This window comes from Lepisosteus oculatus, chromosome 5, assembly GCF_040954835.1.
Source record: "Lepisosteus oculatus isolate fLepOcu1 chromosome 5, fLepOcu1.hap2, whole genome shotgun sequence".
Taxonomy (NCBI): domain Eukaryota; kingdom Metazoa; phylum Chordata; class Actinopteri; order Semionotiformes; family Lepisosteidae; genus Lepisosteus; species Lepisosteus oculatus.
The window spans coordinates 37,719,750-37,746,787 of record NC_090700.1 but is presented as its reverse complement, the minus strand read 5'-3'; the positions used below and the strand labels follow the sequence as shown (position 1 = coordinate 37,746,787).

The window sequence follows — 27,038 nt, the reverse complement described above, 5'->3', positions numbered from 1 at the left end:
CCCATCTAGAGTGTACCCTGTCTTGTGCCCATTGCTTGCCAGTGTCAAGGGAGTGCCAGGGAGCACCAGGGTCAGAAGGATCACTTGGAGGGCTCAGTCCCCTCTTCTACCTGCTGCTGCTCTGCCCCCTGAGAGAAAAACTAGAACAGCACAACTGGAAGAGATCTTAGATGAGTTTCTCAAATGGGCAGAAGATAACTTCAGCCCTGAAGACCGCAGCACTGAAAACTGAGTTTTCAGAGTTTGTACAAAAAAAAAGAATGAAAAATTAGAGAATGGACTTGTGAAACAGTATAAAAGGGAGACTCTCTGGGTTGCTTCGGTAGTAGAATAGTCTCTTACTCATAAAGGTGGGACTTACAGTAGTTATATCAAAGGCTGGACTGGTTAGACTAGGAAAAGTATTTGGTTTTATGCTTAAAATTGCTTTTTGTTTTTCTTCATTAGAAGACTCCTGGCATCAGTAAGCTCATTGTTTAATTCCTGTTTTGTAATAGCTTAGTCCTCCTTGGTATTACCATATGAATCCTATACTGCTTTACATCTGTGATACCTATAAGGCTTCTAAATAAAATAAAAACGTTTTTTTATTACCAAAAAGCTTGCCTCTCATATATGACCTGATATGTAACCTTAAGAGTTGTCTCCAAAGGAATTAACTTTGTAGGAGCATTAGAGAGACTATACTGTACCTGCTCTGCCCAGAGATCTTTGGGTTTGTGCCTCTCAGGGGCAAGAGTCTCAGTAGTGCCAGGCACGCACCCTCTCAGTGTCCTTCACAAGGTAACTCCTGTGGTTTGCACGTTGAGCTGCAATAAAGCCTTCCCAGGATGACGCCCCTGGTTCTGACCTTCAGGGTAGAGTGAGTCCCTGTGCCTCAGTGTAAACTCAGCCCTGACACCAGTTTAGGCTCCTGTATTCCCTGCAACTCTGGATTGGATGGATGTTATAACAAATGGTGATGGGGATTCAGTGCTGCTGTCTCACAGCTCTTTTAGGTCCTGGGTTCAAACATGTGGCACCATCTGTGTGGAGTTTGTGTCTTCTCCCAGATTTCTCCAGAAGCATCCTTGCAAAGACAGCATCCCTAGGCATCTCAATGTCCCTGTGTAGTGTGCGTAGTCCTGCCTCGTGTCCTATATTTTCAGGAGTACGTTCTGGGTGGCCACAACCCTCACCACAGATAAGCAGCTTTGGATAGAGGGATATTATAAGGATGGAAATAGTCCCAGCTTGAAATGGTGTCAGGTGTCAGGCTGTGCTAAAATATAGTTTGTCTGTACCATTGCACACAGCACACAAACATGCAGAGTATGCACTTTGCATTTCAATAAAGCAGTCTTACATTAGATGCAAGGAACTACATGGGCAATTTGATTTTAAAGTCATTTATCAAATGTAAAGTTGGATTGCATGTGAAAGGCTTTTCACTGTATGTACATCATTATAGAGGTTAAGTACTTACTGAATTGCAATGCATTTTTAGAGTCACTTGTCTGCTAAATCAGGTTTGGCAATGGTTTTATAATGACAAATAAGCTTCACATCTTATTTGTTTGATTAAATGTTCCATTAAATCTCAATAAGTCTAGACCCTCATTTAAGCAGCCTTTGTGTGATTATTTCCTATTACTCCCAGTAGCACTGGAAAAAACTAATAAAAAACCAAGGTCTACCAAGGTGACAGAAGCCAGAGTTTTCCAAAAAATGACGATCATACATGGCATGGAAGTTATCCCTGTTTTCAGCAAAGAACTGGCACGGTCTACAGATTTGTGAATTTGAAGGTTAAAGAAAAAGATCAGGAAACAGCGCTAGATAAATACTGCATATCGATGGCTGCGTTGGCGTCAATTTTTTTGCCTGTGACAATTCAGAGATCTTTCCATCCCTCCTGTTTGGGTACCGCAGGGCTCAGTATATGGACTCCAGTCGCGGTCCATCCCGGGCTGGTGTATCTCTGACATATCTGTGGCCCAGAAGATGGGAATGTTTTTATCGAGAAGCCAGTAGTATGCGGTTGCTATAACACATTTTTCACATTCTCTCCTCTGTGTTAAGCGAGTCCTGAGAACCGCTGAATCTTTCACTTGTTCCCCTTCCCAGACCTGGTCCCGGACACTCTGCGGCTGCGTGCCCTGCACCCCGACCACAGCCCCCTGCCCTGTGAAGAGAGCACCCAGTCCCCCACACAGCTGCGGTACCACAGCCGCCACCAGCACCGCCGATTCTCCATGGAGGTAAGTTACATGGGAAGGGGGAGGGACTTGCTACGACAGCCACACTGACTCGGGCCAGGTCAGGTAACAAACCAGCCCTAGCAACAAGTCCTCTGCTGTTTAAAAAGCCCTTAACTATTTAACTAGCCCTGGTAACAAGTTCTCTTCTGTTTAACAAGCTTTTACCATTTTCACAAGCCCTGGTAACAAACTCTATGCTGTTTATCAAGCCTTTAACTATAATAACCAGCCCTGGTAACACGCCCTCCAATGTTTAACCAGCCCTGGCAGGAAGTCCTTTGCTCTTTATCAAGTCTTTAGCTGTTAAACAAGCCCTAAACTATTTAGCCAGCCCTAGTAACTAGTCTTCTGCTGTTTAACCAGCATTGGTAACAAGTTCTCTGCTGTTTAAGTAAAGGCCTTGTTACCAGGAGGTTCCTAGTTCAAAACACTTCTCTGCCACTGATCGCTGTGCCAATGACTGATGTGAGTCTGAAATCCAGTTGAAAGTCATTACACAGCAGCAGAAACGGGAAGGAACACAGTACATCTCGTAGGCTCTGACATTCTCTGGAAAAAATGCAGTTAAATAAACCATCACTAGTATCTCTGTTGTGGGGGACTTCATTTAAAGGAGCAAAGTTGTTGCAAATGCCGCTCAAATTACTAGGCGAAGGAGTCTGTAAAGAAAAAACCTGAATAAATAAAAAATATAACTTGCTGAGCTTTACTGGAAGAGACATTAAATGTGTTTATTTCCAGAAAATAAAACCTACAGAGTACTTCCAAGTATCCAGCAGAGAAGGTTTCTTGCACATCTCTAATTTATTCAGACACAATGCTGCAAAACTAGTGAAAATGATCAGGAAACAGGAAAAAGATATTACCCCTCCTGTTGGCATCAATATAAACACACACTGTTTGAAGGTCGCGGATCAATGCAGTTCCAGATCTCACAATGTAAAAATCAAATCCCTCTCAGGGATTTTTTTTTTTCATCTTTACTGTTTTGTCACCTTGACGGTGAAAAAAAAAATCTGTCATAAACCTCCAATTTAACACGCTGATGAGTGAGTTCATAGAAATACAGGCTGCTTCCATTATACTCTGCACCCTGTCTGTAACATTATTAGATGTCTTTCTGTATTCCAAAAATAAAATGAAATTGCAGCCTGGAGTTAAACGCTCGGATTTATCACAGCCTTTATGTGTAATAACAGTCTTTTCACACAGACATCCAATCCAGTTTGATTGTGTGGAAGAGCTTGAATGACCAAAGAGGAGTCTTCCCTACAGGAGGAATGCGACTATTATTATTGTTGTTTTTGCAATAACTAGCATCTTCACATGGTACTATAAAAGCAACAAAAATACTTTATGCTCTTAAAAAAAGTTCACTCTTACCACATAAATGCTTCTCTTTCTAGGCTTTACTGCAGCACAGAGAAATAATCCATACCGGAAGAACGTTATTGGGTTACCTTGCCACTCCAATTCAATTTTTTATTTACCAGCTCAGGAATTAAATTTGCGGCTATTATTATACTTCCCAAGGGAATCTTTCCATGCCCTGAAACTACCAATCTCTGTAACCACAGCACAGTTCTGACACACACCTGGGACCTTGAATTGAAGGGATGGGAGTCTACACTAGTTTAAAACACAGCATGCCTCCAGTTCCCTGTGCATGCAGACAGGATTGAATAAGACGTATTTATCATTTCCACTGAAGCCAGACAGCCACTTCAGTGCAGAACAGCTAGCATTTCTCATGTGATTGTGGGTTTTCACTTTGACTTTATACCATTACCATGTGTCTGTCTGACCAGCAGGGGTCACTTACAGCAACAGAAGTACTCATCTGCAGTCCTTAAGACCTATAGTTTAGGACGATTTGGAGACCATCATAAAATCACAACACTTTGAGGTCCAATTTCCTCAATCCTCTTCTTGCCTTGAAGGACGAGCCCTTAAACGATAGTTTCCCATGGATTAACCTAGTTAAAATAACACAAGCAGGAGGAGGACCTCCTCTTCACCTTGTCCATGTGATGTCTCTCCTGGACAGGATGTCAGCAAGAGGATGTCCCTGCCGGTGGACATCCGTCTCCCACAGGACTTCCTGCAGAAGCTCCAGCTGGAAAGTCCTCCAGCTTCCAAGCCCCTGAGCCGAATGTCACGACGAGCCTCATTGGTCAGTGTCGCAGCCAACCCCACCCCCCACCCCAGGACACACCCCCACACTCACACCCCTGTGTTATTGCATAGCGGGCTGATCCCTACAGGTTTCAAAAGTTTTAGGCTTTTATACAAATTGGGCAGTGGAGGTACAGATGTGATATATATATATATTAATAATACTTCTGCTTCAGTCATTTATAGCTGTACAACCATAAACATATATTGCTTCACAACACAGATAAGTAAAGGAGAGTATAGTGTTATCTAAACAAACAAGATAACTAGATCCAAGCACTGTAATTACTTTTATTATTTATGCATGCTAGGTATGAATTATCAATGATGCCTGAATGTGTCTACCTGAGCTTCCTTGTACCTTTCAAATTATCTGTTGCAAGACAAGTAACCCACCACCATAGCCGAAATATTAGACCTGTTGTTAAACCATTAGAATTAACACATGTCCTGCTTTTAAACAGCTAGAACTAACACCTGTCTGTTCTGTCTGTGCTCACTGCCCACCTCTGGGATGGATGCACATGGATATTTGATTTCTTCAGTCTGACATTGGCTTTGGGAAACTGGAGACCTATGTGAAACTGGACAAGCTCGGGGAGGTAAGTCTTGCCTATTTTAAGAAAGTGTGGTGTTCTTCTGTAATCTATTTTTAAAAGCTTATCACATGCTCTTCGTCATTTGCAATACCCAATCTCCATCAATCCCAAAAACCTTATTCCGCAGGGCAGCTTTCCATAAAGAATTACATAAATGAGGAACCAGTACTTCATGATTATCAGAGCATCTTTTTTCCAAACCTGCTTTTCTGGCCTGTCTGAGATGTGCCGCAAACACAAATTCTTAAAAAGCCCAAAATATATTCTGACACATGAATGATTCTAGGAGTGTGCAGCAAAGACAATATGTCTCAGAGGGTCTGGTGGAAGACTGTCAGTTACTATAATGAGTAAGCGTTTGTTACTGGATGAACCATTCAGGGAAAACTGCTCCAGGGTTTACAATTATAAATAAATCACACAGCTGCAGTGTAAACTGTAACCCTGTATTCAAAAGCAGATTATTCACTCATTCATCTTGTCTAATCAGCATTGTTATTTTTTTACATATTGACATCCTGTATACATAGTGAGTCACAGAAAGTGTGTCCTAATGAATTAATTAAACATACAAGCTCATAACTGCGGTTCTATAGACATAAGTGAGCACAAATGCAAAATATATACTAGAGGTCAAAATTTGGGCAAGAGGAAAAGAATCATTATAGACTACATTTTTGCGTTCATGAAAATCTACAAATATCTGCATAGCACAAAGCAAGACATTCTGCCAGCAATTACTCACAAACTCCTGTCATCCCATTATTATTAGTAGTAGTAGTCGTAGTACTTGTAGTAGTACTTAATTCCTTACACTTATATAGCGCTTTTCTGGACACTCCACTCAAAGCGCTTTACCGGTAATGGGGACTCCCCTCCACCACCACCACCAATGTGCAGCCCCACCTGGATGATGCGATGGCAGCCATATTACGCCAATACGCTCACCACACACCAGCTATTAGTGGGGAGGAGAACCGACTGATGGAGCCAATTTATAGATGAGGATTATTAGGAGGCCATGACTGGTACAGGCCAGAGGGGAATTTGACCAGGAAACCAGGGTTAACACCATTACTCTTTTCGAGAAACACTTTGGGATTTTTAATGACCATGGAGAGTCAGGATCTGACACTCATCTGAAGGATGGCACCTTTTTTTCCCCATCATCATTATTCTGGGGCATTAGGACTCACACAGACTCCCAGGGTGAGCGCTCCCTACTGGTCCCACTAAAACCCGCTCAACTCTTCCAGCTGTTTGCTAGTCCTCTTGCAGGTTCCAGGTTAGCAGAACTGGGTTAAGGAATGAAAACCTTTGTGGAAATTCATAATCATTCACCACTGAGCTAGGTGTGGGACAGTAGATAAGAAAAGATGGATATGCTATAGGAGCTCTGACTTGGTCAACCCTCATTCAGGTTGTCCTGTGTCTTTAAGTTACAATTGTAGCACAGGGTCCTGTCATACAAAATTACACTGCGATTCACAAGTGTAGACATGATGAGATCTGAGCAGTTGTGACGACTTAATCTGGCAGCTGTACTGAAGATCCGCTCAAGTAAGGATCTGTCTAGAAGTTTAATCTATCTGTGTCCACGCAAGAGGGCCCTTCCTAACTGTCTGCAAGACAGATGGAGGTAGCAGTGGTGAAAACTAGACACAAACCTGCTCAGGCAACGTGCTAACAGTCTGGGGAGAGGAGACACCTGAGTGATGATCCCCATTAACCTCCCTCACTCATTTGCCTCTGTTAATGTCCCATTTTCACTCTCTTTCAATAATTAATCTGTGTTGTTTCTATAATTAAGGCTATGATCTATTATAATACTGCATTTGTAAATACATGTGAAACCATTGACAAGCCTGTGGTACATATCACATATCCACATAGTTTCTACACCTGTATGGACTCATGTCCCACCATTATAACAACACACTGCTGAAGGGCAATGGTGCCAAGACTTGAGTGAATGCTGCATTGCACTGCCCTCTGCTGGACAAAGCACTGCATTAAAGGATCAAGAGAGAAATCACTGGGTGCTGCCAGGTCAGGGCAGTGAGGCAGGTGGTGTATAGCATTACAGGTCTAAGTCATATGAAGTTCTGATCAAGCTACCCACAGCAGGTGGTTCAGAGTTTGATCATCTTTGAAGAGGCACTTAACATTTCCACAGACAGGGGTCTGAGGAAGTGGGTTAATGACAAAGGAGGCCGACAGTTCTTCAGGTTTCTTCACATGGGTAACCTACTTTTGTTGGTGAGAAGCCTCACTAACATATTTATAGAAACTTCTTTGTATTCTTCTTCTTTTGCTGCTACACTATGCCTCCCTCACTCTTTCTGCTTGTATCTCCCAATGATAAACTGCATCTCCACTTCCACCCATCAGGGGACCTATGCCACAGTCTTCAAAGGCCGAAGCAAACTGACAGAGAACCTGGTGGCTCTGAAAGAGATTAGACTAGAGCACGAGGAAGGCGCCCCTTGTACTGCTATTCGTGAAGGTACTGTACTGAGAAACCATAAGGTTAGGGTTATGGGTGCTTGAACTGTCTCAGTGTTGCGGTGTTGATGGTGATGCAACTTTGCTGTCACCTGCTGGACAAAGGGAGAACTGCAATACATTGGATTAACTCGAGAAACAGCAAGGACTGGGGATAAAGCAAAGGTTAAATACAGTACATTTTCAACTGTTTGCTCTTTCTTATATTTTTATTGCATTAATAATATTTTTTTTTCTTTTTTCATGAGACTATAACAGGGGAAATGTGCTGGCAATAACACTTGAGATCAGCTACCAGCAAATTTATAAATGAGTTAGTGAGAGTGCAGTGTCCGAAATCTGACTTGTGGCCAAAGAGAAGCTGTGTAGGAGGGTTTTTATGTTGGTGCACTGCTGCAATCTGGCTCGAGGATTAGTAATGGACACTCATGCTCCCTACCTGTAATATCCTGTTGTTGCAGTATCGCTGCTAAAGAACCTCAAACACGCCAACATTGTGACTCTGCATGACATCATTCACACTGATCGCTCTCTCACCCTCGTTTTTGAGTATCTGGTAAGGACTTTCATTACAGCTGCTTCTTTACCGTAAACAATTCATGTACAAGTTACAGCTTTGAGTCTCGTAGGAAAATTAGCCTCTAATTTTCTAACAGCAATTTAAATCTAGGGAGGGATGGGACAGTAGGTATCAAAATGTTGTAATGTAGTTTACATAAATATTTGGTTTTAGCTGAAGACAGAAAAGAAAGGTGGAAGCTCTATTCTGAAGTAAAACTTATTGTAAGCAATTGTTATGTTTAAGCATAAAAAAGAACACAATGTAACACAATAGGCAAAAAAAAACTGAAATAGCTTGATCGTTTCCAGGACAGAGTGTTTCTTCTTACTTATTTCCCTGTTCCTTTAAACAACCAGACCAGAACTGTGATACTGTTAAGTGCTATGGATTGTCAGCCTGGCCTCAATGTGCACTGTATAGGGCTTTAAAGAGCACAGAACTGGCTTAACAGACGTTCTGTAGTCACGCTGTGCGCAGCCTGCAGTTAAAGGGATTAGATTTCTGGTAACAAGCATGGAAGGCTTTTAAGTGATTTAAAGATGCATTCCGGTGGATGAATAGAATGTTTTTTGATCTTGAATAGTTGCCTTTCCCTTGTGGGTATATCAGTCTTGAATTCTCTTCCTCATCTTCTCAGGACAGTGACCTGAAGCAGTACCTGGACAACTGTGGGAACATCATGAGCATTTACAATGTGAAAGTAAGTCTTCCCTAAAACGTTGTAATAAGAACGATATTCTTTATTCTTTACAGCATTTGTGTAAGCATGTAAAGCTTTGTAAAGTGCTTATACATTCGAAAGAATTAAATAAATAAAAGGAAAACACAGGAAAAAATAAACACAATACAAAACCAATAGCCATAACAACCTATGGAAGCATAGGGACGTCTGTCCATTGCAGAGCACACACATACTCATGCACAGCGGCAATTCAAAAACCCTTGAAATGGGCCAGTGTGTCTGTGAAAGGCAGGAGGAAAACGCAGAAAACCCATGGAGATATATGGAGATCATGGCACTCCAAGCAGAAACAGAACCCAGGGCCCGCACCAGTGAGGGAAGCATTTTTTAAAAGAGATTCCTGACATGTGTCCCTTAAACAAGGTTTAGATGGTCAAGGGTCAATCAAAATAGTGAACGGCTTCATAAAGACACTGAAAGATCAGATAGTCAGGCTCCATCTGCATTTCCAAACTATGTGTTGTTCCATGTTAGCTACAAATATATCTTTAAGCAGAGATGTGCCAGTGCTTTTACAGCAGTAGAGGTCTCTGTGATCCCTTTACAATAGGTGGTTTATTGAAAGCATGTAAAGAAGTGAAAATTAGGTATTCCTTTCAAAGCAGATGGTCCCACCAGGAACTGCTACTGGCTAAGACACTGGACCTGTGACACAGTAGGGGCTAAGCACAACAGTTCTGCACTGTCCAAAATATGATCCAAACAAAATGGAACAGTAAGGCCAGCGGATAAAAAGCAGGAATACTGGGAAAACCTTCTTCTACAGACCTGGAGCATGACAACAGGAGGCCAGCCAACAGAGGCTCCATGTTTTGTGTTGGAAACCAATAGCAAAGTGGAGTCTGGGGATTGAAGGCTGCAAGAAGGACTGTGGACATGTAAGCTGGAGTTAAACCACTCAGGAATTTCAAAGTGAACAGAAGAATTTCTAAAGGGTGGAGATATGGGACATTTATAAATCCTGTTTTCCAAGTGTTTCACTCCAGTCTAGCAGTAAGAAAGTACCAACACCAACTAACATCCTTCATACTGTACTCAGACCTGGGGCAGCCTAACATTAAAAAGCCACATACTGGCACAGCTGTTCCATTGTCCAAATCCAATGTAAACAGTTAATTTTAAGAAGTGTTATTGAAAAGATCTGACATACAAATGCTGTTTTAGAGACTGTCATGTTTGCTGATAGAAGGTGATTTCTTTACACATACTAATGAACAGCAGCCTATTAAGATCTGAAGAGAGACCAAGTGGCCTACTGTATATAGACAGTCTCATTTGTCACCGATTGCTTTTCTTGGAAGTGATTAAGGCGACGGTTTCTAAGGTTACCGAGAGTTTTTTCCTCCGAGCAAACTGTAGGAATGCCACACGGCAGCACAATCCCAGCTTCGCAGGCGCCGGTAATTGGGAGAGCTCTGAAAATCAAAGTTATTGCAAAGTCCTTGTCATCTGCAGCTGCTGTGCTTGAATGCGCAGCTTTGTCTAAGGAATCAAGAAAAAAAAAAAGCTTTTCGGTCTACGAAAATGCAGATACTGGCACAAAGATTAACACAGGCACCACTCGTTAGCACAACATACATGGCAGGCAACCATGCATGCTGAGAGCACAACACAGAGAGGCACCAGAGAAATCTAGAGGAATTCTACTTCCTGTTGCTAATTCAATTCCAGCCTTACATTCTACAAGACAGAATGCCACATCAGGAGCTTGATAAAATGAGTTCAATCTGACCGTATGAGGCAACAGGGAGTATTCCATGAGGACTGAGCCTACTATAATCCAATTACAGCAGCTCCCATTCCTTGTTCTCCACGTCAACCTTTCTATGGCATTTAATGGATGGACCCAGCAGGGGAAGGCTTGAAACTGCCATTGGAAACAGCTCAGGAAGTTAGCAAGAGAACTGCAAGGCTCCAGTGACCCTGTGGTCAGGGTCTGTTATCAGGTTCCCAAAGAGGACAGGGATAACTGCAGCTCAAGCCAGGTCTTGACCCAGATGGTTTTGGTCAGCCATGTTTTTACGTAACCCAGGCTGTATTCTCTGTTCGCTAGAGCCGACAGAAAGCTCAGGGAGTTCCGGCTCCATGACCCACTGGAAAGAATTGTGGAAGGAATATCAATCATGGTTCCCAGTGCTAGCTCTCAGGGTCTGGACTTCAACAGGTGGCTTTTTTTTACACTTCTTTAAGTTACACGCAGCTTGTCACCTGGGAGATGTTTTCACTTAATCCAGTTTGGGTGTAAGGAACCAGAGGATCCCTTTTTCTACAGACTAAGAGTGTTGACCAATTTAAGGTGGCACAGGAAACCTGCTGGGTTCCAGGTCCTGCGGACCGGAGTTGGGAACCCTTGAACTAATCTCAGAACTAATCTGAACTAATTCACTAACTAATTCCCCTGTCCCACAGATCTTCATGTTCCAGCTCCTGCGAGGCCTGTCCTACTGCCACAAGAGGAAGATCCTGCACCGGGACCTCAAACCCCAGAACCTGCTCATTAACGACAAGGGCGAGCTCAAACTGGCCGACTTTGGTAAGACTGCGGTGTGAGGGGTACAGGCCTTTCCCCGAGACCAGTAGAGAGTCGTTTCCCTTGCTATGGTTCTCATTTAGGCAGGGGGCAGGGGGTGGTTAATGTCCTAAACCTTAAACCAGGGGATCCTGTCCTTGGGGGAGCTGGTGTACCAGCAGGTCTCTGTAAAGCACCTGAAGAGGTGGGACGAGCAGGGAACCTGGAGCTGTTGTTTTAGTTTCTCTACCATCTGTCTCTACAAAATCTGGACACAGAGCATTGCTTCATTTACCATACTTCACTGCAAAAGTCACAATTGTTATACAGTATGTAAGCTGCATCTGTTAAGTATAACAAGAAGAATATTTGCTAAGTAGCCGTTCAATCAGAACTAACATCTAGAAAACATCTGATGCCATGCTCCCTGCTGTAGGCCTGGCCCGTGCCAAGTCGGTGCCCACGAAGACCTACTCCAACGAGGTGGTGACGCTGTGGTACCGGCCCCCAGACGTGCTGCTGGGCTCCACAGAGTATTCCACGCAGATCGACATGTGGTGAGTGTGACAGGCAGCAGCCGGGCCAAAGGGGGAAGTGTGCTGTTCCATCACACTGCAGTAGGTTCACCCATCCACCTTCTCACTGCTTCTCACTGTACTATCCAGTACAGGGTCACAGGGGAGCCGGAGCCTATCCCAGCAAGCATTGGGCGCAAGCCAGGGCACAGACAGACACAGACACACACACTTACACCAGCAAGGAAACCCACGCAAACAAGGGCATACAAACTCCACAAACACAGCTCCCCGGGGGCTGAACCCATTACGGCTGTAATACTTACTACTGTCCTGCAGCAGTAGGTTTATGGTAGATCCCTAAAATAAATTTAAGCCCAATCCTAACCAATGTGATTTTCCTTACAAATCCTATATTTTTCCTTAATTCTATCCTTAAACTAACCCACACCCAAGCCTTATCCATTAAATGAATTCTAATCCTCACATCTGCCCAAACCTTGCACAAACCTCAACTCTTAACTCTCGTCTCACCTACACATACTCTCAATAAACTACACAAATTTCTGTCTTAAAAACATTAAGTAAGTGCAGCAGACATTAAAATACAGAAAACATTTTTGCAACAAAACTGTTGCTTAAAGCTTCAGTAAGTGTTTAAGAATAATTCATTATAGGTCAGTATGTGTATTTATAATAATTAATTTCATTGATATAGTGCTAAATCTCAAAAAGAGCTTTACAAATAGGAGAGGAATAACTTTATGGGCTGCCCCCTTTGCTGTGACTCACAACAGCCACTCAGTGCAAACTGGGAGATCGTTTCTCCACTTGAATTGATGAGGAAAAGTTAGGACATCAAGGATAACAACAACCCTACTCTTTCAAAAATTGTCATACAGTCTTCAGTGATCAACTGGTCAAATATTTCTAAACATTGTAGATTTTAGGAGTCAGATAAATGCCCTACTGTTGTTATTTGGGTTATTGGAAAACTGCACTCTTTGGATTGAATGATAATTTATTGGAACACGAATGTTCTTAACATCGAGGTCTGCTGTGTGACACTTGAAAAGTCCTATGTCAACTCTACAGTATGTCAAACAAAACTTTCTTCTCCATGTGTGGACGTTTCAAACCTATCTCTGTTAATACAACCAGAGGTCAGGGGTGACAGAGTACAGACAGTTCCATCAATATTTGACTGGCAAGGTATTTTTTTTATCTCGCTGTACCTTCATAAAAAAGCCTCATCTCAGTCATTTAAGTTTTCTTCGAAGGCAGGCCCATTTCCTTCCGGACATATTAAAAAGCCATTTTTTAGCCAAACGTTGACAGACAAACCGGATGTGTTCCGTATAACATTTGGTTATATATTACAGAACACTGTTTGCAGACAAACGGTGCCTTAACCATCACATCTGGGAGAAAGCTCATTTGAGAGTTTGGGTTAATTTTGTAGTAGACTTGTCGTCTTAAAACAGTGAGCATAATTAAAACAATCTTTTGCCAGTATTCTTCCTTACGTTTTTCACGCCTGACCTTTCCAATCAGCTGGTCACAAGGCATTTCAGAAATCAGTTTTTAAAAACAGCCACAATTTGTTTCCAAAGGGAGTCTCTGACATCAAAACGCAATATGTATTTCACTGCCACTAAACTGATCTGATTAGAGGCCTTCAGAGAAAGCTTGGCTCCAGTGCAGCAGTGAGTTTTGTGAGAGTTAAAATCAATTAAGGAAGGACGTGTCTTAGATTAATCACTATAGATTTGAGGACAGTGGGGATAAAAAAAACACAAGAGGAAATGAGCCGAGAACTGGGTGGATCAATTCTTTGGAAATGCAAACAATATGAGTTTAGTAGCAGGGTGGTCAATTTTTGTAACAAATGTATTCATACAATAAAGATATGTAGAGTCTTGCTAATTTAAAAAACAGCAACCACAAAGAGCAAATAAAGCACCAGGCACAAAAGGGATCTGACACAATTGGGGATTTGTGCCCCAGTAGGAGCCCGAAACAGACTTTCATAGTGCAAAAGCCAATGTTGTGTGGGAGACTGGTCAAGCCAGGGGCGGGGGGAGGGTATTTTATTGTAGCATAGCTCTGCATGACACTGGAAGAAGGCTCCACAGCCGAAACTTTGTGTTTTCTTTCTTCTCTTTTCAGCTTGGAATAAACCTATTCCTTGTTAAAATGCTCAGTTACAGTATGTTTTGTAAGGTTTAATTGTTCTTGTGGTGCTTCCTGCAGGGGCGTGGGCTGTATTCTGTACGAAATGGTGACGGGAAGGCCCATGTTTCCTGGATCCACCGTCAAAGAGGAGCTTCACTTGATCTTTCGGCTGTTAGGTGAGAGCTGCGGCTGCAGTAGATAAAACGAACACTGGGCGGCAATGTAGAAAGAACGTAGCTGTTACAGAATGGGTACCGAAAACAAGAAAGGCAGCGGTAGGCGTAATTACAGAGAACACTGCCCCAGTTTATGGAGCCATGTAATCTCTTATTAGTTTCAGATCAGTATTTTATTCTTGGAAATGCGTCATCTAAAATAATATAGTGCCTCTACACATACTGCACAAACAGAATCTCTCAGTTAATTCCTTACAAAAACATCCTTATTACGCTATTTTGCAAGCACCAAGATAACGTTACTCATTTAAAAACATATCAAGATTTGTGGTTTCTCCTCTCAAACTTTGGTTACCTTTATATAAAAAGCAAAACGTTCTATTTTACAGAATTTTCTATTCACAACCCTGCTCCTGAAGGACTCCAGTGTCTGCTTGGTTGCGTTACAACTACCACTGAACCACCAGTTTTAACTAGTACCTCATTTGCTTCCTTGTTTAGAAGTTTTACACTTTTCTACACTCAGACTTCAGTTTCAAAATTACTCCAGCCAAAGCACAATATTTCCAGCACTCAGAACCTTCCGCAGTCCGTCCTCAATCTGTTAATTAACAATTTGTTCTTGTCTTACTGTATGTCACACTAAAAAACTTTTCTTGGGTGACCAACTCATGGTGAACAGACACAGGTGAGAATCACACAGTATCAGACAGCTCCCACGATGAATCAGTGTTCATTCCTTCTACTTAAGTCCAACTGTTTCCATTTCAGCTGATATACCTGAATGAGGGTGGTTCTGAATCTCACTAATTAGTATAAGCTTGAAACCAGTTTCAGTCCCATTCAACTTGTTAAGAGCTGAAAGAAAAGGTAAAAAACAGGCCTTACAGTAGACAGAAAATTGAAATCAATTAGCCCTTCATTAAGAACACAGCTGGAACAAATACCAGATGACTCAGGAGTCACATGGGACGACCTGTTTCATACATTTCAAAACGCCCTTCTCTAACTTAGATAAAAGAGACTTAGCACCTAAAACCCACTGATTCTGTACCAAGAGCCCCCATCAAGAGTTCTAGAAAAAGGAATTTAGATATTAAAAAGATGGATGTGTTTGTAATGTATCACTTTATTTTATGAACAAGCCAGGATTTTGTATCTTTTCTCTTCTCTTCTTGAATGGTTTTAATTTGTTGGTGAGAAGAAATTTGGCTGAGCTTTTATACATTGTGGAACAGTATGGGCCAAAGTCTGAACTCAGACTTCAATATGGAGAAAAATGCAATAAGACAACAACCCAGAACGGGCTTCCGGAATCTGGCAGAGGCTACAGAGAGCAAATCGTGATCCAGCTGTACCACCAATCCCGGCAGAAAAGTTCAATCATGCCAGAGAGAGGAAGCATGTTGGAAGAAAGCCTTTACCACTCCTGTAATCCAGTTAACACCAAAAATCATCACTATTCTCCCCCTTTATTTTATGTACTGTATACAAACTCTCATATGGGGTTGTATAGTTCTAAACTGTTGCATCCTATTTGATGTGATGTTTTCCTGTGCTCTTTTACTATTTATCATTATCAGTGCTCTTCTAAACATAGTATAAACAATTGATGAGAAACATGTATACTGTACCTCACATGCCATTATGTTATTGAAGCAAAAAACTATATACCTATACCTTTAGAAGCTGGCTTTCTATATACCTGTATCTTGGACTAGGGTTGGTTTAGAAATCTTACTCTTTATGAGCCAGTGAATTCTGTGTACTTTGGCCTTATGTAAAGAATCAGTCATCTTATTTCATTGAACTTCCTACTTGGTTTGGTATTAGGTCACAAGGTACGCAAAAAGTAATTGTATTAGTTGCATGACCACATACGCAGGGCCAAAATGTTGCAGACAGAATCCACACAGTGGAAAAATACATGAGACAATTCTCAGAAAGAAAATTGATTCAGTTTTATTTTAACGAGTCTGAGTAACTTTTCAGCAGCTGAAAAACCCAGTGGACAATTACCCAGCAATAAGTCATCTGGCTCAGTTAGTACAATTCCTACCCACTCATGAACAGGAAATGAAAGGGAGCTATCTACGTTAATCAATATCTTTAGTGTCTCATTTTCTGTGTTTGTTTTTATGTCACGCGACATCCCTTTGAATGTACTTTGGGCCATTTCCGTTTTCTAGTTAAAAATGTTTAAACTTTGCTAATTGTGCAACAAGATGAACGGTTTTTCATGCTGGACTCTTATCCCATTGTCCGTTTCAATCACAATTCAGTTCCGCAGTGATACAAGCGTTAGAATTTTTGTGCCTTTATTTTTGCCAGTTGCTGAACAAGACATCCTGACAATATTCAACACACTGGCAACATACAGTGTATTGTTTACAAAAAACACAACTAAAATATTGAATACATTCATTCTTAATGATAAAAGCAGACAGCCATTACACTTTGTTAAATTTGGATCTTCCATTTAAAGGGAGCTATGTTTCTAAATGTCTGTTTTCATGAAGAATATGTGCTAGATTTTTCAGCAATGTGGCCCTGGCTGTCCTCTCATTACCCAGATTAGACTTCCTGCTCATTAGACAGACTGTCCCTGTCTTATTGATCCTTACTCATCCCAAGCCCTTACCAATCCTTGCAGGAACACCATGCCTAGTTTGGGCTGTTATGTTCTCCCATATAAACAGATGGCTCGGGAGTTTCACTGCACTGCTCTCTTCATGCCTCAGCCTTGCTCTGCTCTTCCTCTGAAGGCCTGAACCTCATATGGATTCAGCACAATGCAAGATAGTGAAAATTAAGGGGATGACACTGTGATTCTCACAGGAATGTAACGTGGCCCTTCTGACCCCCATTGCTCAGGAAGAACACAATATCCAACAAAGCAGCACACTTCTGGGATCAGCAGGCCCCCCAGACCTCAGGTGATTTTGTTTCTCCCTACATACCCATTGTGGTGCTCGCAGCATGCCAGCTGTCCTGCTGAGACCATTCCAGATCTAAACAGCCATATGAAAAATCATTCACCTCTTGAACAATTCCAGTCAAACCAAAAAACCTGGATTGTAGTGACATAGCTCCAAGGTAGAGCTTGCTTTCAGAGTTGGGGAGAATTCAACAGGCACTGTGTACCACTTAACTGCAAAATTGGGATGCTCATAGGAATAACATCCAATTAATGCACAAAATGCAGCCCTCAGGTAATAACTTCTGTGGATTCTTTCAACTCAGCATATCTGCCAGGCTAAATTTGCACTTCTACCATCTGTTTCCAAGGCTTTTAATTATAGCACAATCATAGTTTTTCATATCAGTTTTATCCCACTTATCTGCGCCTCTCTGTGCACCGATGGGGTTTCCGCCTGCTGCTGCTGAGCCCTGTTTCCAGACACTCCTGCCCTGGGACTGCGCACCTTTACTGGGAACCTACTGGGCCAGTGACCACACTGCCTTGTCTTCCAGGGACCCCTACAGAGGAGACCTGGCCCGGCATCACTGCCAACGCAGAATTCAAGTCCTACCACTTCCCCCATTACAGGCCACAGCCCCTCATCAACCATGTGCCAAGGTAAGGCGGACATTATCCAGGGAGGACTGGCCAATGGGCCCCATCCAAACTGGCCATTGACACAAAGCGATTCTGCTTAAAGCTCAGCTGCTAATGTCTGGAAAGATCCAGCTGCACCGGTTTGGTGATTTAATCCGTGTTGTAACAGCTCTCCATGCCAGAAAAAGTGTTTCCAAAACCCACAGAAGAACTGTTTACACAGGCCCATAACATTTATAGACAAGTGGAAAAAGAGCCAGGCAGAATGACTGGTGAGAAAAAAGCACCGCAAAGAAAAGACAAAATTAGAAGGACAGATGGATATGAGGAGAGCAAAAGAGGACTGGGTGTTTAGAAAGGCTGGTTCTCACCTTCTGTATTAGTGGGATTACAGGAAAGCATTGTATGTCTGCCAGCATTGTCTGCTCAGCACACGCCACCTAGAGGCTGAATGGTTCATTGCTTGTTCTTTTCAAAGGACCAGGAAATTAGAAGATTGCAAAAGTGTGTAGGCAACTACTTTTAAAACAATCCATTCCTGCACTGTACATTTTGTTCCACTTGGTCTGCCATCTGCCGAATGTCACAATTTATTTTGTACATTTAATTGCAGGTTAGATACAGAGGGAATTGACTTCCTTGGGAGCCTTTTACTGGTAAGAGCCCTGCTTTTCTGTTCCTTTTATCTTGGTCATGTAATTGTAAACACCAGATTGTCTCTCACCACCTGGGAACAATTTTAATACAGTCCTTACAATTTTAATAAAGTTTTTTTAATAGAAAAAAAATAAGAACATAACAACGGTTAGAAACGAGAGGAGCCTTTTGTCTCATTTTGTAGCCAGATCTCATCCAGCTGTTTCTCGAAAGAACAAAAATCAAAAATTCATTTTTACGTCGTTTGCACTTGTTACCTCTGGTGCACGTTGCACTGTTGGTAAAGACGTTCAATGTGATCGTTTAGTTGATGCCCTGGAGGATTTTTAATACCTGGATCAAAAAGACTGATCAGTCTCTTCTCCGACCAAATCGGAAATCCTCTGAATATGAGCTATGGAGGGGAGAGTGCTGAACCTTAACCACTACACCACTGAGCTCTCTTAAGTCTTAGGCTGAAGAATGAACATATGCCAAGGAAGAGCTCTTCACAATTTTGAGTATCCATTCAGTTTGCTGAGCTGCAGACTCCCATGTCCCTCCTGAGATTAGAAGGTGCAAGTTCTCACTGCTCGCACTTTGACTTTTTATGCAATTACCCAGCACAGGCATGACGGGTAGCCCAGGCAAAACCTCAGCTATACTTGTGAGCGTCTCCTTGAACAATGAGGACAGGACTATTTTAAAATCAACTAGCTATTTCAGACAACAGCTGCACAAGCTGTTCACCCTATCACTGGTATTATTACCTCACAAAAAGTTTAACCATGTAAACTTTTATATTATTCTGGACAATAAATGGTAAACACAGTAAAGCACATCACAAGCTGTGTAAATGTTTGCCTTGACGTGTAATAGGAAGCACACTGACTCATTCTTCAGTGTAGAAACATTCACAGGTACAGTGCCAAGTCTGCTCAAGTGCTCAAACGCTGCAAGGAACAATATAAAGCGAGTGAACTGTCTATATACTTAGTTCTGAGAAATCCTTACAATATAGACACATCTACTGATATCTTTACAGAAGCAATGAACTCTCTCTCCTGTGCAATCTCTGGTAACCCACCCATAACATCAACAAACTCAAAACGACAAATATAAGAGACTATAAGATGCAATTTCAGAACTCTGCAGCGCAGTGAATAGCCTCTATTTTTGTCACATAGATTTGTCACTCCTTCAGAAGGTGCAGCCACTCTGCAGTTAAACAGTACTGAGCAAAGCCCACGCCCTCTGCCTTACTGTCAAAACAAAGGCCAAGAACACGTCTGCTTCACCAGGGTTTTCCATCTCTGTTGAATCACTTTTAAGTCCTACAATTTTATCCACCCATCTATCTTCTAACCACCTTTTTCAATACAGGGTCGAGGGGAGCTGAAGCCTATTGCGGCAAGCAATGGACACGAGACAGGATACACCCTGATACCAGTGCATCACAGGGCAGACACAGATACAAACACACACATTCAAACCAGTGCCAATTTTCCCAAAAGCCAATGAATCTACCAGTCCTACCTTAGGATTGTGGGAGGAAACCAGCGTACCCAGAAGAAACCCACTCTAACACAAGGAGAACATCCAAACTCCATGCAGTTAGGACCCCAGGAATTGAGCCCAGGCCCCCAGCACTGAGAGGCAGCAACGCTAACCACTGCACCATGGTGCCACCCATGCTGTTTTATTATGATTTTTATCATTCTTACGTTCATGTTTCTTGTCGCTTTAATTTCGAAGGGTTTTGAATTGCTATGGCATGTAAGGTGCTATATAAATAAAAATGACTTGTATAAGTGTCGTGGTGTTGCAACCTCCCAGCAGCCTCCTCTCGGTGGCCCTGGAAGTGATAGTGTCTCACGCTTGGTGAAGCAAGGCTGGCACACAAACGCTCATTTGATTCTCTCACAGGCTTTGCTTCAGAATGGAGACCGTTTCAGTTTAAAGTTCAACCTCAACAGCAATCAGTCCAAGTCAGATCACTCATTTCTGCTGCAGCCAGGAGGACATGTTGCAAGTTTTACACAGCAGTGTTTTGGTAGCAGAGGGAATTATGTGGGCAGAGTGATAATAAAGAACACCATGTTGTCAGTGGGAAAAACTAACCGTCATGTACCTGATGAAATCCGCACTACGAGCACTGTGATTTCTTGTACTTACTGTACTTGCTGACAGAGGGTTGAGATCATTCTCAGAATCACAGAGCTCCCTTTTCTGGAGCTACAGTTATCCATTGTCTGTTGTTACTCTGTATTTTTTGCAGCTTCTTGTTGTACTTTGTGAACAAAGGACAAAAAATGAAATGGAAAACGAAAAAAAAGCATTGCAGCCATAAGACATTTACGAGGTCTGGCTGGTGTGGAGAGACTATGGTCACTCTATCGACCAGTATTTCTGGAGCTATGCGATAAGAACAAGTGCTAATTATCAACTGGATGAAGAGACCGCTCTGTTGCAGTCTCAGAATAATTGTGCGTAAATGAAAATTATTTTAACAAACCAAAGACAACACCAAGAGAAGGTATAGATTAGTCATATAGAAAACTCCTGTTTCCATTTTTACCCGATGACAGCTCAACAGCGGAACCCAGAATCCCTGGTCTTTCCTGCTTTGAAGAGGCTCTGAGCAGAGGAGTCTGTCACACCTTTCAGGGAAATAAATCTCCGCAAATGTCCCCAACCAAACCAAAATATATAACTGTATATATAGGTGTATTTCATATAAAAATGCAACATCAACGTCATCCTCTTTTTCATTTAAGATCAAACTAGCTTATTAATTAAAACAACATCATGCAAAATCTAACTCTTAAAATAACAGGAGCTACAACAGTATTTGTTCTGTTATTTGTACCTATACAAAAGCAGCTGTATGCAATTTTGAAAGATTTTCACAAGAAAATTCCATTTAAGATAAAAGAGAATTCCTCCCACAGTCCAAAAACATGCTGGTAGACTCGCTGGCTTGTGGGAGAGCTGGCCCTGGAGTGAGTGTGTCCTGCGATGGACTGGCGTCTGGACCAGAGCACACATGCTGCTTGCCAGGATAGGCTCCAGCCTGCCACTCTGAATTGGAAGAAGCAGTCAGAAAGTGGACAGATGGATAAAAGATCAATGTTTTTGTGCAAATTGTAAAATCACTTATGGACTTGTAATTCTCTCACAACTGAGGATGACTAATCTGCATGATAAAAAGCAGACCACTGCTTGTAAAGGGTTCTAGACATTCCAGAAATCCAACACAAAGTTATAATACTAAACTGTATTTTATACAGCCCCTGCAAAAGAAATCATCTCTAAGCTTTTTATGATATGTGAAATTTCACAATAAAAAAACATTACGAATCATGTTTTTTTGGCGTTATTCAGGCTTTTTAACTCATATGCTTGGTAGCACCTAGAGCTCTTCAGGGCGGGCCCCTGTGTTAGAGCAGGTCACAGCAGAACTCGGCTGCCAGCTGAGTTTAAACTAGGGGCTCCTCGTGGATGTTCAGCACTCTGGGAAGCTAGGTGGCGCTGTTTCTGGTCTGCTTAATTCACCCGACTCTCTTCCTTTGCCCACACAGTACGAGGCGAAAAGCCGAATTTCAGCAGAAGACGCGCTGAGACATGTTTATTTCAACAGCCTAGGAGAAAGGATCCACTCATTGCTGGACAGTAAGAACCGTTTGATAACTTCTTTATTTTTAAATATAATTTTATCAATTGTTGTTTAGCTTGTGAAAATATTTCCTTTTGCTCTCCTGGCAAATGGGAAAGGCCCACTTACTTACAAAGTTTTTGAAAAGTTTTAAAATGTATCTTTATTAAAAACCGCGACACACGTAGAGCCACAACTGCAAAGCAAGAACTCCCAGTTAAGGGCTCCTGAGAACCAAAGGTTCTTATTGCCTCTGTTACTGCTTAATTGTACCAGTAACCTCTCTGGGCTGGCCTCGAAACTCACCCAGGCCCCCTGTCAAACCCCACTCCTCCACCCTGCTCGAAGCCGAGGATCAGGATAGTCTCCTAAAAACGACACAGTGACGGATGTTGAAAAACAGGCAACCAACGAGTGTCTTTTGTGTGCGCAGATGCCTCGGTGTTCTCTCTGCCTGAAGTGCAGCTACAGAAGGATCCGGGATACAGGGGATCCGTCTTTCAGCAAGCAGGTGAGCTCACCGCTTCAAAAACATCACAGCCTGAGACGGCTACTAACAATTACAAGACAGGTTAAGGAAAAGGTTTCTTTACTAGGCTTTATTTTAGTATCCTGCAGTCTTCTCTGGCCAAGTTTATGCCCAACCACACATTTCATATCTTGAAATGACAATAGTATTACTGATATCAAAAAACATTACACAGACTCAAAGGCATGACTTATGAACAGAAACCTTACCGTGAAACTTGGCACAGGGTTATCTACATCTCTTTTATTTACATTTGTCTCAAGGTGAGTTAAAGAGTAGTGAATGTTTTTTTAAGATCTCCTAAACACTCTTTGCTTGTCTTTTCTCCAGAGACAGAAAAGGAAAGCTTTAGATAGTGACTTGCAGGTTCAGGTTCAGGGCAGGAATCAACTTTAAAAATAATGAAGGCTTTGGTTTTGTATTTCATTCAGCTCGTGGAAAGAATCGCCGACAGAGTATATTCTAAACTCATTACAAACGGGGTGCTGCAAGGGGTGGAGGGTGTCCTCCATTCCAGAAGATACAGGTCATTTGGGAAAGATGAGCGACTATCGGTAACCCCCCGCTTTCCTGAGTGGGACCCCATCAGGGGAGTGGGTTTGCAGTGGTTCAGAGGTGCAGACTGGATTCCCCCCTAAGAAATCAGACAAAACTCCTGTTGGTGCAGCAGCTGGGACCTCATTACGTGCCTCGACATCATCTGGAATGGAGACAGATCAGACCCCAGCACAGGACTATGACTATCAAGTCCACCTGCAATCAAAGCAAAAACTCCTCGATTTAGAACACAATGTCCAAGCTCTGTCTTTTCTCATCCGTTTTGTGCAGCATCGAGGGAAGTTTGTCCCAGCCAGAAGCTTGCGTTTCTTTCCGCAATGGCTGACCGTACAGAGTCCCAGGATCGGCTGTGTACAAACAGCTCGAATTTGTGTTTTGCTTTCATTAGCTTTCCATCTCATTTTATTATCACAGCTCCTTCCAGGAATCTCCATCCCACGTATCCTGTCTCTAAACAAGATGCAAGCATGCTTGTATTCACTACTGTGTGATGTGACAACAAGGGACAGTTGTCCATTTTCACTTCTAGGTTACTTCTTCCATTTCCATTTATAGGTGGGCAAGGAATCTTGGCAGGCTGTGAGGAATATTTCTGATAAAGCACTGCCACTGTAGCCTATACCTCACAGTAATCCAAAGTCCTGATTCTGGAACAACCTTGAATACAGAGAGTTCTCTGGCTGTCAGAGTAAAGGGTGTAAAAATATGATCAGATTATGGACAAATGTCAAGGCCACCATGCTCACGCCTTGCCACCAAGACAGTATTATCAGCCTAATTTAATTCAATTTAATGTTTACCAGAGTATATCACATCAATTGCACTGACATTAAGAATTTTAAAAAGAGAAGACCGTGTGGCCTATTTAGTTTGTTTGGAAGTTAGTAGCTAATTGAGCCAAGGATCTCATCCCGCCATTTCTTAAAAGAAATCAGGGTGTTGGCTTCATATAACACATCTTAACATAAGCAGAATATTGACTATATTACACCAAATATTACAAAGGTGAACTTCTGTGTCTTGTTTTTCTGGCCTGAACTACTTGTTTAGTTACTAGCAGATTACTGATCCAAGGAATTTACCTAACTGTTTCTTAAAGGATTCAAGGGAATTTACGAATTAATAATCAAATAATGCTTTATATTTGCAAAGCTAGCTATTTTACTGGTGGTACAAATTTTACAAGCTGCTGTAGTTCTTGGGTGAAGCACTGTACCTCTCTCACAGGTAGAACTGCTGTCTTTCCTGGCATTTGAACATATAACCTTCCATTTTATAATAGCTTTATCCAACACAGGGTCAGCCCATGCCAGCAAGCAAAGGGTGCAAGGCAGAGTACACCCCAGACGGGATGCCAGTCCAACACAGGGCACATACACACACGTACACACTCGCACCAGGGCCAACTTCCCCAGAAGCCCATTCGCCTACCAGTATGTCTTTGGACTGTGGGAGGAAACCCACACAAACACAGGGAGAGCATCCAAGCTCCACGCAGACAGCACCTCAGAGCCCCTGTGTTGCGAGACACTAACGCTCACCACTGCCCCCACCATCCTGACCTTTCCAGTTCCTACTCTAAAATCCTCGCCACTGCACCACGCTGCACCCTACGTATCTGGTTAGCTTGCTCCAGACCTCTGCTGCACTTTGTGTAAAATGTGCATCCCTTTTTCAGTCCGAAATGCACATCATCTTCATTTGCACTTTAGACCTTGTGAACGTAACCGTGCATTTCCACTTGCAGACCTGCTGTCTGCAGGGACTCTTGTGCTTTTGGTTGCATTGTGCTGCAAACCGCTTCTGCTTTTACAAAAACCGTAACTGCAACATCCCTAGTGCAATATTTTTGGGTCCATTCACTTGTACTCAATTAAAGCATGCAGTGAAGTTTTTACTACCCAGACATAGTAATAATATCAATAACTTTCATTAAGATGGGATTGGATGACAATGGGGCATGGACATTTTTAGATACTAACACCCCCGTGGGAAAATCTTCTGTGCTGTTTTAATGTACCGATAAATTAATGTTAAGCTATAAAATAATAATCAAGTATAATTTGGAATAAATTATTTTATTCTTGCAGCATTTGAGCCAGTGAATTTCTGTATTTGTTTGTTGTGGGAAAGCAGATCTGAGTATTTTGAAGCTATTTTGCATACTGTACATGTAACTAAAAGAAAGGATATGTAATTTAAAAGTTTTTGTTTTATGGAGACTTTTATGAAAGATAATAAAAGAAACTGCCATTTGTTTCAAACTTCTGTAGATGAATGTCTAAATGTTTTATAAATACAATATATTTAGATTTTGTATGAAACGTGATATTAAATATTTTGTGTGATTTCCTTATTCTATAAAGTTGTATTGAAGCTGAATGTATTGTGACTACTTCAAAGCCAAAACTGATAAGAATAACAAAGGTTTCAATAAATTATTAAACTATGACCTTCATCTTGTTTTAAGCTTTTTTTTTCCCTTTCAAACCAATGGTCATTTTGTTTCCTATCATTGAACAAAACTCACACATTCTATATTCCTCATTTATGTTAAAAGAACAGTAAAACAACAAAAAGAAGAGAACAATTCGTCATTTAAAAATATTACCAGTTGAGCTGGTATAGGTACAGGGTACTGGTTGCTCACTGATGTCCAGGTACATCTTTAATGAATGTCCCCAAAGTAAGCACAGAAGACGGCGACATAAGCATCTTAAACATACACACTATCATGGTAAGTATGCAACACAACACCAAGTACAAAACTGAGCACACACACACATACCGCAACATATACAGTAGCACAGGCCTGACTCAGAGGATCAAACACGAGGTCGATATTTACACGAGCCCAAAAACGTGTTTATTTTTCTTACAGGAGTTCACGTGCGAGATTTAACCACCGAGTAGTAACTGACATAAAACTCAAATTCTGCTTTTTAGACTTAAGATGCTGTTATTTAATTGATCCTGTGACAGCCTGTTCGCCCACACCCAACGTGGAAGATCTCCTCGTCGTTGCGTAGGAATTTCGAAGATTGAAGAAAAACATCGCATACAGCGAATGCGTACAAAACATTGGTGCTCTCAAATATGCTGCGATTTACAGTACAGCTTCTTCTACAAACCCTTAAAGATCGCAGTGAACAGATTTTTTCCCCAATCTGCCGGATTTTCACTAAATGAATCGGATTGGTGGACGTGTACCTAACAAGGCCTCTGTTGTTCCCAGTACTCTTTTGTCATTCTTAATGAATCGGGCAGTGTTCCCTGGAAAACAGGTGCGCCTTGTGTAAGTCACCGGCCCCCCGACATCAGTCACGCTTGCCTTCCTTTCCGACGGACGCGCTACCGTGCGGGCCTTTTCGGTCAAGATTACTGGGAGAGCAGAATTACGATACATATAAATTACGCAGCCCGCTCAAACTGACTGGGTCGCAGGATGCATAGAACAGCGATCCTCCGCTTGCGTGAAGAGAAGTTAGAACAAAGTCACCCGTTGATCAAAGGCAGTAAACTAAGATAGAAGATACCACTGCCATAACCACAGATCCCCAATTAGGTCACATTTCCTCCGTCAGACATCAAACGTTTACATTTCAGTAATTCAATAGGTAGAATATTCCCATTTTCGGGAAATATAAACCGGGGAGTTACGTTGCCACATACTGTATGAATACAGAAGATGTTAATACAAAGAAATTCCTTCATGCTCAACTTATTCGTTTAGATTTGATTAGTAGCAGCATCTTGATTGTTTTCGTAATCTGCCGTTCAATAACGTAGGCAATTCGTGCGCTTGAAGCATTCGCAACTTTCAGAAGCAAAAACGAATTTTAATGTTACATACTGTCCTGGTTGTTAAGATTCGTCTTCTCTTCCCCAGCATTATTTTTGGGG

At 42.0% G+C, this 27,038-nt stretch overlaps 1 protein-coding gene across 1 annotated transcript in view; it reads left to right on the top strand.

Annotated features, from left to right (window-relative positions):
* Nucleotides 1-25,587, top strand: part of cdk18 (cyclin dependent kinase 18) — a 62,333-nt gene extending 36,746 nt beyond the window's left edge. The window contains exons 3-16 of the mRNA XM_006628541.3: nucleotides 2,107-2,240; nucleotides 4,288-4,413; nucleotides 4,961-5,017; nucleotides 7,406-7,520; nucleotides 7,981-8,075; nucleotides 8,719-8,781; nucleotides 11,233-11,356; nucleotides 11,769-11,889; nucleotides 14,101-14,198; nucleotides 17,673-17,778; nucleotides 18,371-18,413; nucleotides 21,975-22,065; nucleotides 22,482-22,559; nucleotides 23,009-25,587. Coding sequence (XP_006628604.1) covers nucleotides 2,107-2,240; nucleotides 4,288-4,413; nucleotides 4,961-5,017; nucleotides 7,406-7,520; nucleotides 7,981-8,075; nucleotides 8,719-8,781; nucleotides 11,233-11,356; nucleotides 11,769-11,889; nucleotides 14,101-14,198; nucleotides 17,673-17,778; nucleotides 18,371-18,413; nucleotides 21,975-22,065; nucleotides 22,482-22,559; nucleotides 23,009-23,043 — 1,286 coding nt within the window. The 3' untranslated portion in view covers nucleotides 23,044-25,587. The remainder of the gene's footprint in view (nucleotides 1-2,106; nucleotides 2,241-4,287; nucleotides 4,414-4,960; nucleotides 5,018-7,405; nucleotides 7,521-7,980; nucleotides 8,076-8,718; nucleotides 8,782-11,232; nucleotides 11,357-11,768; nucleotides 11,890-14,100; nucleotides 14,199-17,672; nucleotides 17,779-18,370; nucleotides 18,414-21,974; nucleotides 22,066-22,481; nucleotides 22,560-23,008) is intronic.
* The last annotated feature ends 1,451 nt before the right edge of the window (nucleotides 25,588-27,038 follow it).